The sequence below is a fragment of the Danio aesculapii genome, chromosome 19, assembly GCF_903798145.1.
Source record: "Danio aesculapii chromosome 19, fDanAes4.1, whole genome shotgun sequence".
Lineage (NCBI taxonomy): Eukaryota > Metazoa > Chordata > Actinopteri > Cypriniformes > Danionidae > Danio > Danio aesculapii.
Window position 1 is genome coordinate 35218575 of NC_079453.1, and position 14118 is coordinate 35232692.

At 38.5% G+C, this 14118-nt stretch overlaps 1 protein-coding gene across 6 annotated transcripts in view; it reads right to left on the reverse strand.

Moving 5' to 3' along the window:
• The window catches only part of elmo1 (engulfment and cell motility 1 (ced-12 homolog, C. elegans)), a 181304-nt gene that overhangs the window by 31710 nt on the left and 135476 nt on the right, over positions 1-14118 (reverse strand). For all 6 annotated transcript variants that reach the window (XM_056479829.1, XM_056479827.1, XM_056479828.1 and 3 more), the window contains one exon: positions 4380-4516. In XM_056479829.1, the coding sequence (XP_056335804.1) occupies positions 4380-4516 (137 nt within the window). The remainder of the gene's footprint in view (positions 1-4379; positions 4517-14118) is intronic.

The following is a 14118-nucleotide window of genomic DNA, read 5'->3' on the forward strand; positions in this document are numbered from 1 at the left end:
GCGAAGCAGGAGCGGGAGTAATTATAATGTGGTTGCCATGGAAACAGGCAAACCATTGCCCGTCAGATTTTTTTTTTTTTGCCCCGAAAGCATCAGCAAGAGTAGACTTGCCTCCCACTTCTCATCTCCACACATTGTACACACACACACATATACACAGATGGACAGACAATATTTACAGGATGTGACAGGCCTATCATGAAGAGAGAGAGACAGTGGGGGAGGAGAAAATAACGTGCGTATAAAAATGAGATGTGTGTGCGTGCGAGAAGAGAGCTGTGAGGTGCAGTCATCTGAAAATGGTGGAGGTCCATCAGTGCTCGATAGTGACAGTGAAGCCTCGTAATCATTTCAAAGTGCGTCTGACTGGACACAACAACAAGACAAGCACAAAATGGAGAATTTCAGGAGACTACAGCTCATGTGTAAGTTCACACATTCAGATCAGGGGTGTGTATACAGCTATGGAAAAAATAAATAAAAGATTAAGTATGTGTTTGAGTATTTTATTTTTATTCGACAAAGGTCTTATTTTAGTGAAAATATATAAAACTGGCTTCAAGCCATGCCTTAAGAGCTCAGCGAGAGTGCTATAAACTCAAGGGAGGCAAAAAAAAAAAAAGGATGCTACCTTCCTTTGAACCTTACAGAAATGTATTTTCTTTCATATTTTACTGCTGATTATTTATTCATACACTTTTTCAGAGGAAGGCTTTACATGCCTCCTTAGAGAAAACCTGCTGCAAACATATTATTATAGAAACTGGAGCAACAATGTATTGCAAAGTTTATACTTTATTAGCAGTGAGTATTCTATAGCAGTGTTTCTCAACCACGTTCCTATTAGACCACCATCTTTGTACATTTTTCATGGCTGTGTCTGAAATCGCATACTTCCATACTATATTGTATGCATAAATCAGTATGCAATCAGAGTAGTATGTCCGAATTCGTAAAATTCGAAAAACAGTGTGCAAGAAGTACCTGGATGACCTACAACTTCCGGAGAGAAGTGTGCATCCAGTAGACGCTACGCTATCTCATGATGCACCACAAGATAATTCATTAATGGTAGTGAAGCATTGCAACTGACACTGGTAGGTCACATGATCATGAAAAAATGGTGGATGTAGGACCTCCGAGTTCCATTCGTACTGTATAGAATGTACTTTTTTTAATGGTCGAGTAGTACATTTAAATTCAATGGCAGTACCTACTGAGTATTTTTACTTTGTATGTCTCCTTAACCAAACACACCTGATTCAGATTATTACCTCATTAGCAGACTGAAACACCTGTAATGGGTGTGACAGACAAGGGAGACATCCAAAACATGCAGTGTTAGTGGTCCTCCAGGAACGTGGTTAAGATACACTGTTCTATGGTGTTAAAGGCTTAAAGAGTTATTTATTCATTATGTATGGATACAAAGTCAACAAATTACTAATAACTGTTTTGAATACCTTTAATACTCTCATTTTTTTAAACAATGCAAAAGTTAAATCAGCAAGAAGGCGACATTTCAACAATGAAATCGAGAGATAGATTTACTCTAAGCAAAGGTTGGTGGAGAGGTGGTTCTAATCCCCTTCATTTGAGTCATGATTGTGTCCACAGTTGACTTGTAAACACATGGATGTCAAGACTTGGGTGTTATACAATTATTCTCTAAAGAGGAAAAGGATTGGACTACAGTAGTGGAAATCACATACAGCCATTCTAGTAATACTATTAACGGTATTCATATCCGATGCATGCCAGAAATGTTGGCTAAATGGATGGATATTTAGGAGATCCAATGCTTTAAATTTTCCCTTATTTTTCCCAGTGTACAACTCATATATACTCATACTAATCTACATATGAAACAACTTCTTGACAGGACTAAAGTTTTGATGAGTGCATTTCACCATCTCAACCTTTTATCCACCATCAAAAGAACCTAAAATGATTAATCTATCAACAGCAATGTTTCATCCCTCTTGCAACACTTATGATGGAGACTATTTTCAGTTGTGCCCAATGCCAGAAAACAGTCAGAAAGAAAGAATTTGAAGAGTTCTGATCACCAGATTAAACAGTAGTTTTATCTCTATATTCAGCACTTCTATTTATAATGAGACGATGAGCAACACAGACACAGACGAGGGGCAAAAGCGAGCAAGTTTTCTCAGATGTGCTGCTCATGTAAGAAAACAAAGGATGATGAATTTAATCACAGTGTCCAGAAAGACGCGCTCCAGGGAGATACTTAAAAATGAGTTTTCATGTCCATGAATCTTAATTGAGCTCAAATATATACAGCTTTTCGCAAGACCGTCTTTTATCCTATGCTACAATGTGGCGACAAGTTTGCTGTGATTATCATAATTACACAAACAACAGCCTAGCTAAAGCTTATCTGCCTCTTTTACCAGAAGAAAAGTTTGCTACTGCCAAGAGTCTGAAACTACTTTCATTCCATTGCAAATGTTAAAACTAATTCAGCAAGTTCAGCATTTTGAAGTGAAGTAGCCAATTAACTGCTTCAATATCTATCAACACACTTGCCAATGCACATATAATGGAACAGGTTTTAGGGGCGCAGAATATATTCAGAAAGTTCCAGCCCAGGCTCATTGGAAATATGTGCCTACATTTTTCCATGCAAAATACGTTTCTCTGGGTACGTTTTGCTGCATGTTTCAGATTAAAAATCCACTAGAGGGCACTGTTCACCTTTTTGTGAATCTGTAATACATTCCTTAGGGTATGTTTCATTATACGTTTCAAATACATATCCTTTTTGTGCATGTCCACATGAAGGCGGGGCTTGTTGTACAGATCACCTAGCCTAGCCAATTCTTCTTTGGCTCTCGGCGAAGGTGGTCACACTTTTTTCCTCTCCCTCCCATTTCTCTACTGGCTGGCTCCTCTTGTTTCATCTTCTTCTATTTCTGAGGCTCTCCTTGCCCTGCTCTCCAAACACATAAGGAATTATGGATTTGATCAACTGGTCTCTGAACGCAACTGACAACATCTTCTCAATAAGAAGTCTGGGTTCGGGGGAACCCAACTGCCCTGCGGGGATGTTTGCAGCTGGATGCATGATGGACGGGTGGGAGAAGTGGCACGTTGTGTGCCTGGCCACTTTGTCCCTGGAGGATATTGAAGATATCTATCTAATCTGAACTTTAATAAGAGGGTTTCTGCTGATGGTTATCGACGATTGATAGAAGCAGTCAGTGCAGCTCAAAACCCCACCAAGCTGGCCGGCTGGATTGAAACGACGGTGAAAACAAATTGGAAAACATCTGGGATAAACTAGTGACTTTGCATTGTGATTTGGTCATACCTGGAGACTAGTGACAGACATAAGATATCTACAAAATTAGCAGATATTGATCCAAATTGAAAACCTTTTCTTCTCTTTCTCGGTTTCTCTTTGACTATCCTGCCAGACGGCCTTGGCTGTGACAACTTCCCCTGGGGGGGTTGGGTCCAATTTCACTGCATGTAAAAGGGTATGCGACAAATAAAGGCTTTTCATCATCATTATAAAAAAACACTGATATAAACGCTTACCTAAAACCAACCGATTATGTATTCCAAAAGGGAATGTAGGAGAATGTGCACTGCGGCCATGTTAGTTTTTACCTTGTTTTTACATTGTTTTTATCTCTTTTGCAAGTAAAACACCATCCAAAGTGAGTTACAAAACAAACTGGCCACGGCAGAAAAGTTTTCCATATGGACATCAAATCATAGACATTGTTGTGCAAAGAACTGCATCAAATGTATGCTTAAGTACACAAAAATTCAGGCTGAAGCAGGTATTCCCAATGAGCCAGTGTGGCAGCTTTCGATTAACTGTCTTCAATGGCTTGAAATTTAAGGAATCAGACACAGCCAGATATGGAAAAATATCCCAATATACTTTAGCAATAAGATGTAGTGTTAACGATGAGCCTGAAGTAACTTACTAATCTCCCAGGAGTGCTAGCAATAAGATCAGGTCAGCGGTCTGCTCACTCTTGAGGTGAGTTTTCACATCTATGGCACTTTAGATTCACTGTTCTGGATTGCTACCTTGAAATTTTGAATGCGTTTCAAATGACCTATTTGAGTTTATTTATTCAGTTGAGATAACATTGCATGTATGATTTTCCATATGAGGCCATTGCCAGTGGTTACATTTCAAGTCTTTATTGGTCAATTTAAATAACATAGAGCATATCTGGGTTTTTTGACTCCAGCATTTCTCCATCAAAACCCCATACTTGTTGATCACTAATGTGCAGGAAGGAAAGCGAATAAGACAGAAAAATCCATAAAAAGAAACCCATTGGGCAAAGGTTGTGAGAATACTGAGGTAGAGCCTCAATCGAATATGCTCTTACCTTATTGAAATCTTCAGAAGTGGCTCTCATCTCTTTCCAGGTTTTGTTGAGCAGCTGGATACAGATGCAAAAAAACTCCTCAAACGAGCGGTCGTGGGTGAAAAACATGGGATGGAAGTCATGGCAGTTCTCGCTGGCTGTGGGGGGAAAGAAAAGGACAAAGTCAGTGTTTCAGTTGCCAAATGTTGGACCCTAATCCACCTGATGAAAGCTGATATAACAGGTAAAGAAGAAATATCTGTCTCTCATGACAAAACTATGCCTTATATTTAGGTTGATCAGTCTCAAGAACCTCTGACTCTTCAACAGGGTCTTTGAGAATGAACTTTTAAAAAGGCACACGTGTCTGTTTTCTTAGCCAACTTCAGCCCTCACATGGGCTTCTCATGCTCTGACACATCAGATATGGCTGGGAATGAGTGGTGCCACCTCACGACGCATCTCTCTGAAAGAGCCTCTTGGCAGAGTAGACGATTATTCTCAAGCAATAGAAGCACGCGCTTGGCTCTCAGGACACCTACACATTTGAATGAATGTGAACAGTTGGCTAAAAATGGCATTTGAGAGCTATGTTGTCTTTTAATGCATTCCCCTGCCAACCAGCCACTGGTCTTAATTCAGAAATTCAAAACCCCCTTTGAGATTGTCAAGAAACTTTTCAATTTCCCACAAAAAAAAAAAAAAAAAAAAAAAAATGAGTGGAAGTTGGCTAGTTAGAATTAAGTTAATGTTGTGACTCTAGAGTTATGGTCTTGATTTTGTGGTGTTAGGACCTCCTACTCAGTGTCTTGATTTTGTCTTTTAAGTCATTAAACATCTGTAGAGGTAGATTTTGGAAAGTGTCCTATCTATAATGATAGCACAAGTGGGACCATCATCTAGTTGCTTTGCAATTCTGGGCTCTATTTGAAGGTTTCAGCTCTGTGCTCTGTGTTCATATTTAATCAGTGGTAGAGACCATTGGTCAGAAAGGTCACTATGGATCAACTTCAAATTCAAAGTTCGAACAAGAAGTTGCTGAAACTTTTATTTCAGTATGTTGTACTTCCAACTTAAATTGAATATGTATTAGGGGGCGGGGTTTCCTTTTTGTACATCATTACCTCATAGCAAACTAACAGTAAGACAGCATAGTTGAGAATATTGTAACAGAAGCTGTCAAACTCACGTCAACAGAGAAGGACCACCACTCTAAACACTGAAGCAAATGATCAGACTTTGATTGAAAATGATCAAAGCAAACGTTTTTTTCTGTGGATTAATTTGCACAGAATAATTGTTCATCTAAAGAATAATAATGTGTGCTAGCGAAATAAACATTGTAAATTTTGATTTCACGTGGACTTTAAAACTTTAAAAGGGCTGACTAAAAGTCAGTTCGGTTTGCAAATTATCTTTGGAACAAATCTTTTTGTAGTGAGCAAGAATAATGTAGAGCTACAGTTGGTCACCAGTTGTCCTGAATGTAATTTTTGCGTGTGTGTGTGTGTGCGTGTTTGGGCCTTTACAGTACCCCGTCTGGATGTATCTAGCGAAAAAGCAGAATCTCATGTCCCTCTCAGAAAAGTTTAATAGACTAAAAACTCCTCTGTGAACATTTGACTTGCAGCTGTTAACCTACTTACTCTTGAAACTTTTTTATAAAGAAACTCTTCATCTCTTTCTGTTGTCCCATGGTGTCTCATACTTTTGTACTTTTATGAGCAATTCTAAAACTTGCCATCTTCATTTTCCATTACAATGAATCGCTTTGTTGTATCCTTCATGTCTAAGTGAATTTGAATAAAAACATTTGCTAAATTTAAGAAATAAAATGTAATAAATCAATTCAGCATTTCTCAATTTCAGTTTATTAAAGTTGTTTTCGGACCAAGAGGTCACAAAGGTCTAGTTTTGTTTTAAATCTCAAGGGGGTCTGATATTGGCATGAAGGGTCTTGCTCAGTCTCCAACCAGCCTCTTATTAATGTTCCTAGCGCATTACACATTATATAACAGCAACACAGAGATGCCATCTAGATTGATGAGATGCTGGCTGATTACCCTTACAAGAGACTTTCACTATCTCACCACTTCATAAATGATCCTCAAAGATTTCCCCTTGGGATATTACTAAAGCAGGATTAAGGAATGAGAGCTCTGCAATGATCTATCGTGCGAGATTAGTGCTTTATAAAAAAGCTCAAATCAAATCAGAATGGCTGCATGGGAAATTAAAGTCTGGGTGAGCACTATAAAAACTGAAGGTGTCATTACGGTGTTCATAAACAGCGGCAGTCAAGGTGAAAATGAAACCGAGGCTTTCACCCTGAAGCGGCACGCACCTATGTGTGTTTGCTATTCCACTTAAATACAAACACTACTCGAGTGGAATGGTGCTTTGAATGAGAGCCACTGTTTGAGCTTCTCATTTAGACGAATTGAAGCTTCGGAGTACCACCAAAACCCCTACAGAGGGCCAGTAATTGCATTGGCTTGGTCGAAATTGAAACTTCACAGCATAATGAATGACGCCTTAAGGGGCAATGGAGCTTTCATTGAGAGTGACGTCATCTGACTGGTCCATCTGAGACTCAATCCGCCAGACCGCCCAAGCCACAGGGTCGGGTCCATTGGGATGCCTCCAACTGATTCATTGTAATAGTTTCCCTCTCCTTCAGAAGTGAGAGGAGTTCAAGGTTGTGCTCACGGGGAGGGAAGCACTATCAGCTCCCGCCTGCTGAGGAATGAAATGTCAGAGTCACTTTGGCTCTCACCTAAGCTCTGAGCTCCCAGGTTTGGACATTATTAACAGTATGACGCAACTCTATAAGTCTTGCTGACAGTCACGGTGAATGCTGGAATCTCATTAAACTGGGATATTCTCCCATTTTGTATGAAATTAAAGGATCCTCAAGGATCTTCTTGACCTTTTATCTTCAGAGTGGTGGGATTAACACAACCCTTCCATATTCGTCAAGATGGCAAGGGACTTTGTGCAAATACTCACACTCATACAAAAAATGCTGGTTGTTTTCACCCAATATTGGTTCAAATATGAACATACCAAATAGTCAGGTTAAAAACAATTGTAATTTCAATTTAATAAAGAAAAATAACCCAAAGATTAAATGAATGAAAGCAATGATTGGGTTTTTCAATATTTAACATATAACATTGGTTTTAAAAGAAAGAGTGCACCCAAGGGACTCATTAGCCCCTGCAGGTACATTTGGAAACTACAGTAAACTCTTTATTTAAAATGACTTCAAAAGTTCCTGTGAACAAAACAACATTTAAATTTCACCAATCATGTACTTCCATGAATACAGTATTTACTAGGGTTGGGTAGCGACTGATACCTATGTAACCGGTATGCATTGGACCGAATCAGCATATGAATTTCAGTGCCACTGGTGCTGCGACAGGGATGTAAGAACCATCAGGGGGTACATCAAAGGCACACATAGGTAAGCATCGTGTCACACTATCTCTAAACATTTCATTCAAAACAACTTCGAAGGATACAGACACTGTCATGGGTTGTTTCTTGTTGCTTAGGGAATGCACGCACGTAGGCAACGCGTGCAGTACAGAGCATCCTGTGAGCAATTCCCTTCACATTCATCAACATCTCGTTCATCAAATTTGCTTAAAATAAGCATTCTAAAGTGTGGCTATATTTTACAAGCAAGGATTCTGACACAGCAACGTGAAGCAGACACTTTGCAAGTTGTGTGTAGGGGGGAAATACATTAAACTTAATGAAACATTTGAGGGTACTAGGAATCAACCTAAAGTCTTTGACAGCATCTGACAGCATCTGCAACATCATCTGGCACTTTCACCAAGTATGTTTACATGGACACCAATAATCTGATTTTAATACGATCAAGACAATACTCTGATTAAGAGTCTACTATGTAAACAGCAATTTTTGATTACCCTAAAGGACCACAGACATACACATCTTGAAATGCAGAGATTTTTACTTTACATTCGGCATGCAGTATGAAATTTCATTTAAACAACACTCTTCCACAAGTCCTTACTTCACATTCTCATTCAATACCTCAGTTTGTAACGGGGGCATGAATGAAATGTTCTTGAATGAAAGTGAATCTGCAGAACTGCAGTCTAAAAATTATAAATAAAACAACCAAAATAAGATGAAACTCCAGAGGAAACGTGGATCATGTGGTGATGCAACGACGTTAATCAATCTATGAATCATAAAAGGAACATTCAAAAAGCAACTCACGTAAACACCTTAATCATATTATTGTCTTATTCAGATTAAGGCAAATAATTAAATTACTGATGTCCAAGTAAATGTAGTCACAAGCCCCAACCCTAGAAAAAAGGTGATGACAGCCATTTTGATGACAGCCTTTCCACAGGTTAGTGGTAAGCTAATGTAATGTTAATTGCATAATGCAAATCTTAAATTCATTAGATTTGAATTTAACAAACAAATGATCAAAATAAATATATTAATGGAATTCAAGTCAAATATCTGAAATATGAATTGATTATTACTTTAAACTTTAATTATATTGTTCAGTTAAAATCATTAATATATATATATATATATATATATATATATATATATATATATATATATATATATATATATATATATATATATATATTTTTGTCAATTAAAAGATTTTTCTCGAGTCATCCACCATAATTTTGTGGCTCAAATGTACCGGTTCCGGCACCAGTACCATTTCAAAAGTATCGATTTAGCACCAGTATCGAAATAACCCCAAATGATACCAACCCTATATTTAAACAAAACACTTTTAAGATACATGGGAATGTTTGCTCAGCTATTATAGACCAACCTGTGTCTATTATATCCACATCCACAAGCCCAATTACACATTATAACATCATTACATCATATTACTTCACATAACTGAGGAGGCAGACATATGATGTGCATGGTGCGATTATTAACATGGTCTTTGTGCCCTCCGGCTAACAAGCACAGCACAGTGCAAAGCTGCACAGTAAACAACTTACAATTCAACATGTCAACTGGTTCATTGGGTAAGCAGAGTAGCTGTCAGAAAAGCGCTGCAATTTTTATGCAACAGATGAGATCAGACAGTGCATGACCTTAATCCATCAGCCATCACATCTAAACTCCTGTACTGCCTCCACGTGCCTGTCATGAATCTGCATTATATCAGCATTCAGTGCGGAATAAGTTATGATACCGCTAATGGCTTTCTGTGAAGATGTATGCTTTATATGGTTGCTATTATGCTTTTTACACTTTCAACTTCCTTTAGTACACAATATTGCTATCAAAGTGTAGTGGAGGCCAGCTAGTGAAGTGCAGTGCAGGTAAACCTCACTTCTCTGACCTCTAAAAGGTGCTCTGGTGACAGATGCTAGAGGCCATGGTCTTTAGCCTCCTTGTTAGAGCAACCGAGTCCCATGCGGAAGGTTGCTGGTTCGATCCCAGCTTTGGGTGGTGTAGGATCGTCCGGGTTACAAATGCATAAATAAGAACTGTAAAGTCCAAGCTAAATCAGGGGTTATAATTTAAATTGGTAAGTATTCCCTCAGAACAACTCAACTGTAGTCCTGAATTTTCCTTTGGTAGTGTACACATCACAATATTTAAGTTTAAGTTGAGCTTTCTTGACATGTGTGGACCTACAGTGGAACGAAATGTGTCTCAGAGGACCATGGTGCTACATAAATAAATAGTCATAAACAATAACACAACACTAGACATAAAATCAATTTTTAAACCTATACATAACTAACATACCAGAGCGCTAATCTAACTATACTAACTACTAAACCACTAACTTATTCAGCATATGTTTTACACAGTGGATGCCCTTATAGCTGCAACCCATCACTGGGAAACACCCATACACCCTCATTCACACACATACAGTATGCCCAATTTAGTTTATTCAATTCACCTATTGCACATGTCTTTGGAGGAAACCAGAGCACCCGGAGAAAACCCATGCCAACACGGGAGAACATGCAAACTCCACACAGAAATGCCAACTGACCCAGCTGAGGCTCGGACCTTCTTGCTGTTAGGTAACAGTGCTAACCACTGAGCCACCATTATACTTTTTATATATTATACAAAATCTATTACAACTATACTAACTACAATATCCATGACTTAAAGGAACAGTCAACATTTCATTGGAAATAATCTCTTACCAAAGGTTAAACAACCAAGTTTTACCATTTTTTAAACAATTCAGGCAATCTTTGATGCTGAATCAGGGCAGTAAAACAATATTACCTAGCCGGTAAGCGAGATGCTAATGGCCTAATCTTATTTAATGATCTATGATAAGCTATACTGTATGTTCTCCTACCAGACACAAAGATCAACTGAATGGATTTAAAAATGGTAAAACTCTTTAACTCTAGGGAATTTGTCAAATGAGCCCATTTCCTATTTTTATATGTTCTTTAACTTAAACATGCTCAATGGGACAAGACCTGGTTAAGTCGTGTTAGCATGTTGACCACTTCACAGACTGAATACTATATTCCGATACACATGCAATTTCTTTCCCAACATAGAAACAGTATTCTTCTATAGAATAGGATTGCACGATACTGGAATTGGGTACCAGTCGATACTGATTTTTTAAAAACGTCAATTTCCTGCTAACATTTGAGCGTTATTTAGCACAGTGAGTCTGGTGAACTGATGACCTTCACGCCCAATCACAGTTATTTCTGTTGAGCACGTAAACACAATAGCAAATCAGCGCTGTTTAAGAAAGTGCTCAGTAGCGCTCAAATGTTGGAGGGAAATGGACATTTTGAACTTTAGTATCGATTGATAGTGAATTCCAGTATGGTGACAACCCTATTACAGAATGCCATGTAACAACCAGCTTTCTGTGTGCACCCGCTGTGTCTGGACATTCAAAATACCACATATCACTAGTTTAAACTCATCAAACAGCATTAAACACAACTGTTTGCTTGATGTTGTTGGAGTATATGAGGCAGAAGCTGTAAAGACTCCACCCTCTTCTAGAAAGGGGGAGGTGCAGCAATAGCTTGTTCGCATTTAAAGAGGGACATGATCTTGCTCCCCCTCTCAAAAAAGCAATTGCATCAGGGTATAATAAATGATCCTTAAATTATTTTGAGCTTAAACCTCACAGACACATTCTGTGGAGAACAGAGGCTCATTTTATCTTCTAAACAGACATAATATGAGCCTTTCCACATTTGATGTCACTGATTTTAGTCAACAGGTTTCCAATTTGCTTTAGAATAGTTATTTTTATGCATTTTATGTAATTGAATGTATTTGCAGAAATCATTACTGGGCCTGCAGACAGATGGAAGGCAAAATACAACTTCAACTCATGTATGGTTTATAGGGTTGTCACGATACTGGAATTCAATTCCAATCGGTAATGAAATTTTAAAAACGCTCATTTCCCGCTAACATTTAAGCGCTATTGAGCACGTTCTTAAACAGTGCTAATTTGCCATTATGTTCACGTGCTCAACAGAAATGAAAACTGTTTACTGAGTGTAAACACCGATACAGGGACACTGAAGCATTTCAAAGTCACGTCGATCAGCAGGTTTGTCTATAAGCTGACATAAGAGCGATCCCCTAAAGAATCGCAGCTTTAAAATGCTCCAGTGTGCCTGTATCTGTGGTTACACACAGTACACAACGGTGAGTTCGGTGAACCGATGACCTTCACAGCCAATTGCTGTCTTTTCTGTTGAGCACATGATCACAATGACATATCAGCGCGGTTCGATTGGTATCGAATTCCAGTATTGTGACAACCCTAATTGTTTATAAAGAAATTATGTAATGGCATGGCCATCTGTTCATCCCTTAAGTTACATGATGAGCCATAAAGTGCAGAAGTGAATCGTCTAAGGTGAACTCTCTATAAATCACTGTTGTACAAGATACAAGGAAGACTTCATACAACTTGCATTGTGTGTTCTGATAATTGAACGGCGGTTCATCTTTTGAGACTCTTGAGCTAGAAAACCTTATACTTCAGTATGGTCTGGGTGGTCTTCAATGAAGACATATGATATTCCCACATACTTGAAATACAAGAATTTTAGCCATATGTCCATGTCCTGGTGCATCTACAGCAGTGGTCATACTATTAGGACTGACAGATTCTCTGGCCACCTCTCTCTCTCTCTCTCTAAATCTAGCATGATCATGTCATTTCTTGAAGTTCTACCCCAGATAATTATGGAAGACACAAAGACACATCTTGAGGGAGGAAAATAACAAGCAAACTAAACAGTGAGTAGAATGCTAAAAGCCCCAAGGATGACACTCAAACATCACTCAGAGAACAATGAGACATCAAGGCAAGATGACAGCAGCGAGAGGTCATCTTCAAGGCAAAAGCTGTGCTCGTCTGACGAATATACAGTGATGGATGCCATCCTGACTGTTTAATGCAGAGGGAACACTCTTCATGGAGAATTAAATAATCAGTACCATCAGACAAAATACACTCTGTGACATATACCAAGGGAAAAAGACCTAAAAAAAAACCTTGAAAGTATGGTTTCAAGCATTAAAAGCATGGTTACCCAACATGACTTTCCACATTTTGACAGTTTTGTAGTTGGGAGCACTACCAAGGATCTACTAAAACACTAAAGCATCTCCAGATCCCAAAAAAGCGAGGAAAAAGATGCATAAATAAGAAGTTCCCAGTTCCAAACGGTACTAGGAACTTGGTCATGTAGACTTACAATGGTTGCCACATAAAATGTCTCCATAAAGTCAACAAGACTGAAGGATAAGGGTGAACAATCCTGCACCTGGAGATCCATCTACATGCAGAGTTCAGATCTGATCAAATTAATGACTATAGATTTTAGGGGTGTATCGGTACACTGGAGTCAGAGTTCAGTACACACCTTAGTTTTGGGGTCACGGTTTGGTACAGGTATGATACAACAGGAATAAGCAACAAATCACCAAAGCTTTTTTTTCTTTTTCGAACAGGCAGAAATGTTTTGTCACAATCAGCAACAGAACTGCAGAGCTTATTGTGATGCGAAAGTACAGATTAAAAACAATAATAAAAAAAAACTTTATAATTAGAAAACTGTATTACACTTTTAAAGATTAAGCTCAGCCCTCTTGTAAAACAACAGAAAAACAATAATTGGTGTATTAAATTTAATATACAGTAAGCTTCAAAACTGAAATCTCTTGTAATGAAAATACAAGAACTCTGTCCATCCATAACAGCAGGTGCAGCCAACAACAACTGTTCAATGTTACGTGTTTAGAGAAGGGACTTACTCACAGACTGACCTATGTGCTCACAATATGAGACAGTATCTTATATATCTATTGCTATGGCGGATAACAATGGATGGATGATGGATGTGCATGACCATACACTCGCATATTTTGCAGCACCTAATTTTTTTAGATGGCATGTAAAGATAAAACGATTTCAACTTTCACTCACAACTGCTGTCAGTTTCAGAACAGTGGACCAATCAGATGAACTTGAATGTGGGACTAGTGTTGCACACTTCTATTTACGGGGTAGTAAGTTGGCATGACAATGGCAACATGGGAGAACTACTCCTGAACACTGCATCTCTCTCTCTTGTTTTCAGTCGCTAATACACATTCTTTGTGAATGGCTTCTCAGTTGTTGCACTACTGTGGTCTTTACTGCCTAACAGTGACTGCAGTGCCTCCCACACATAGGTTTTACTTGGGTGGG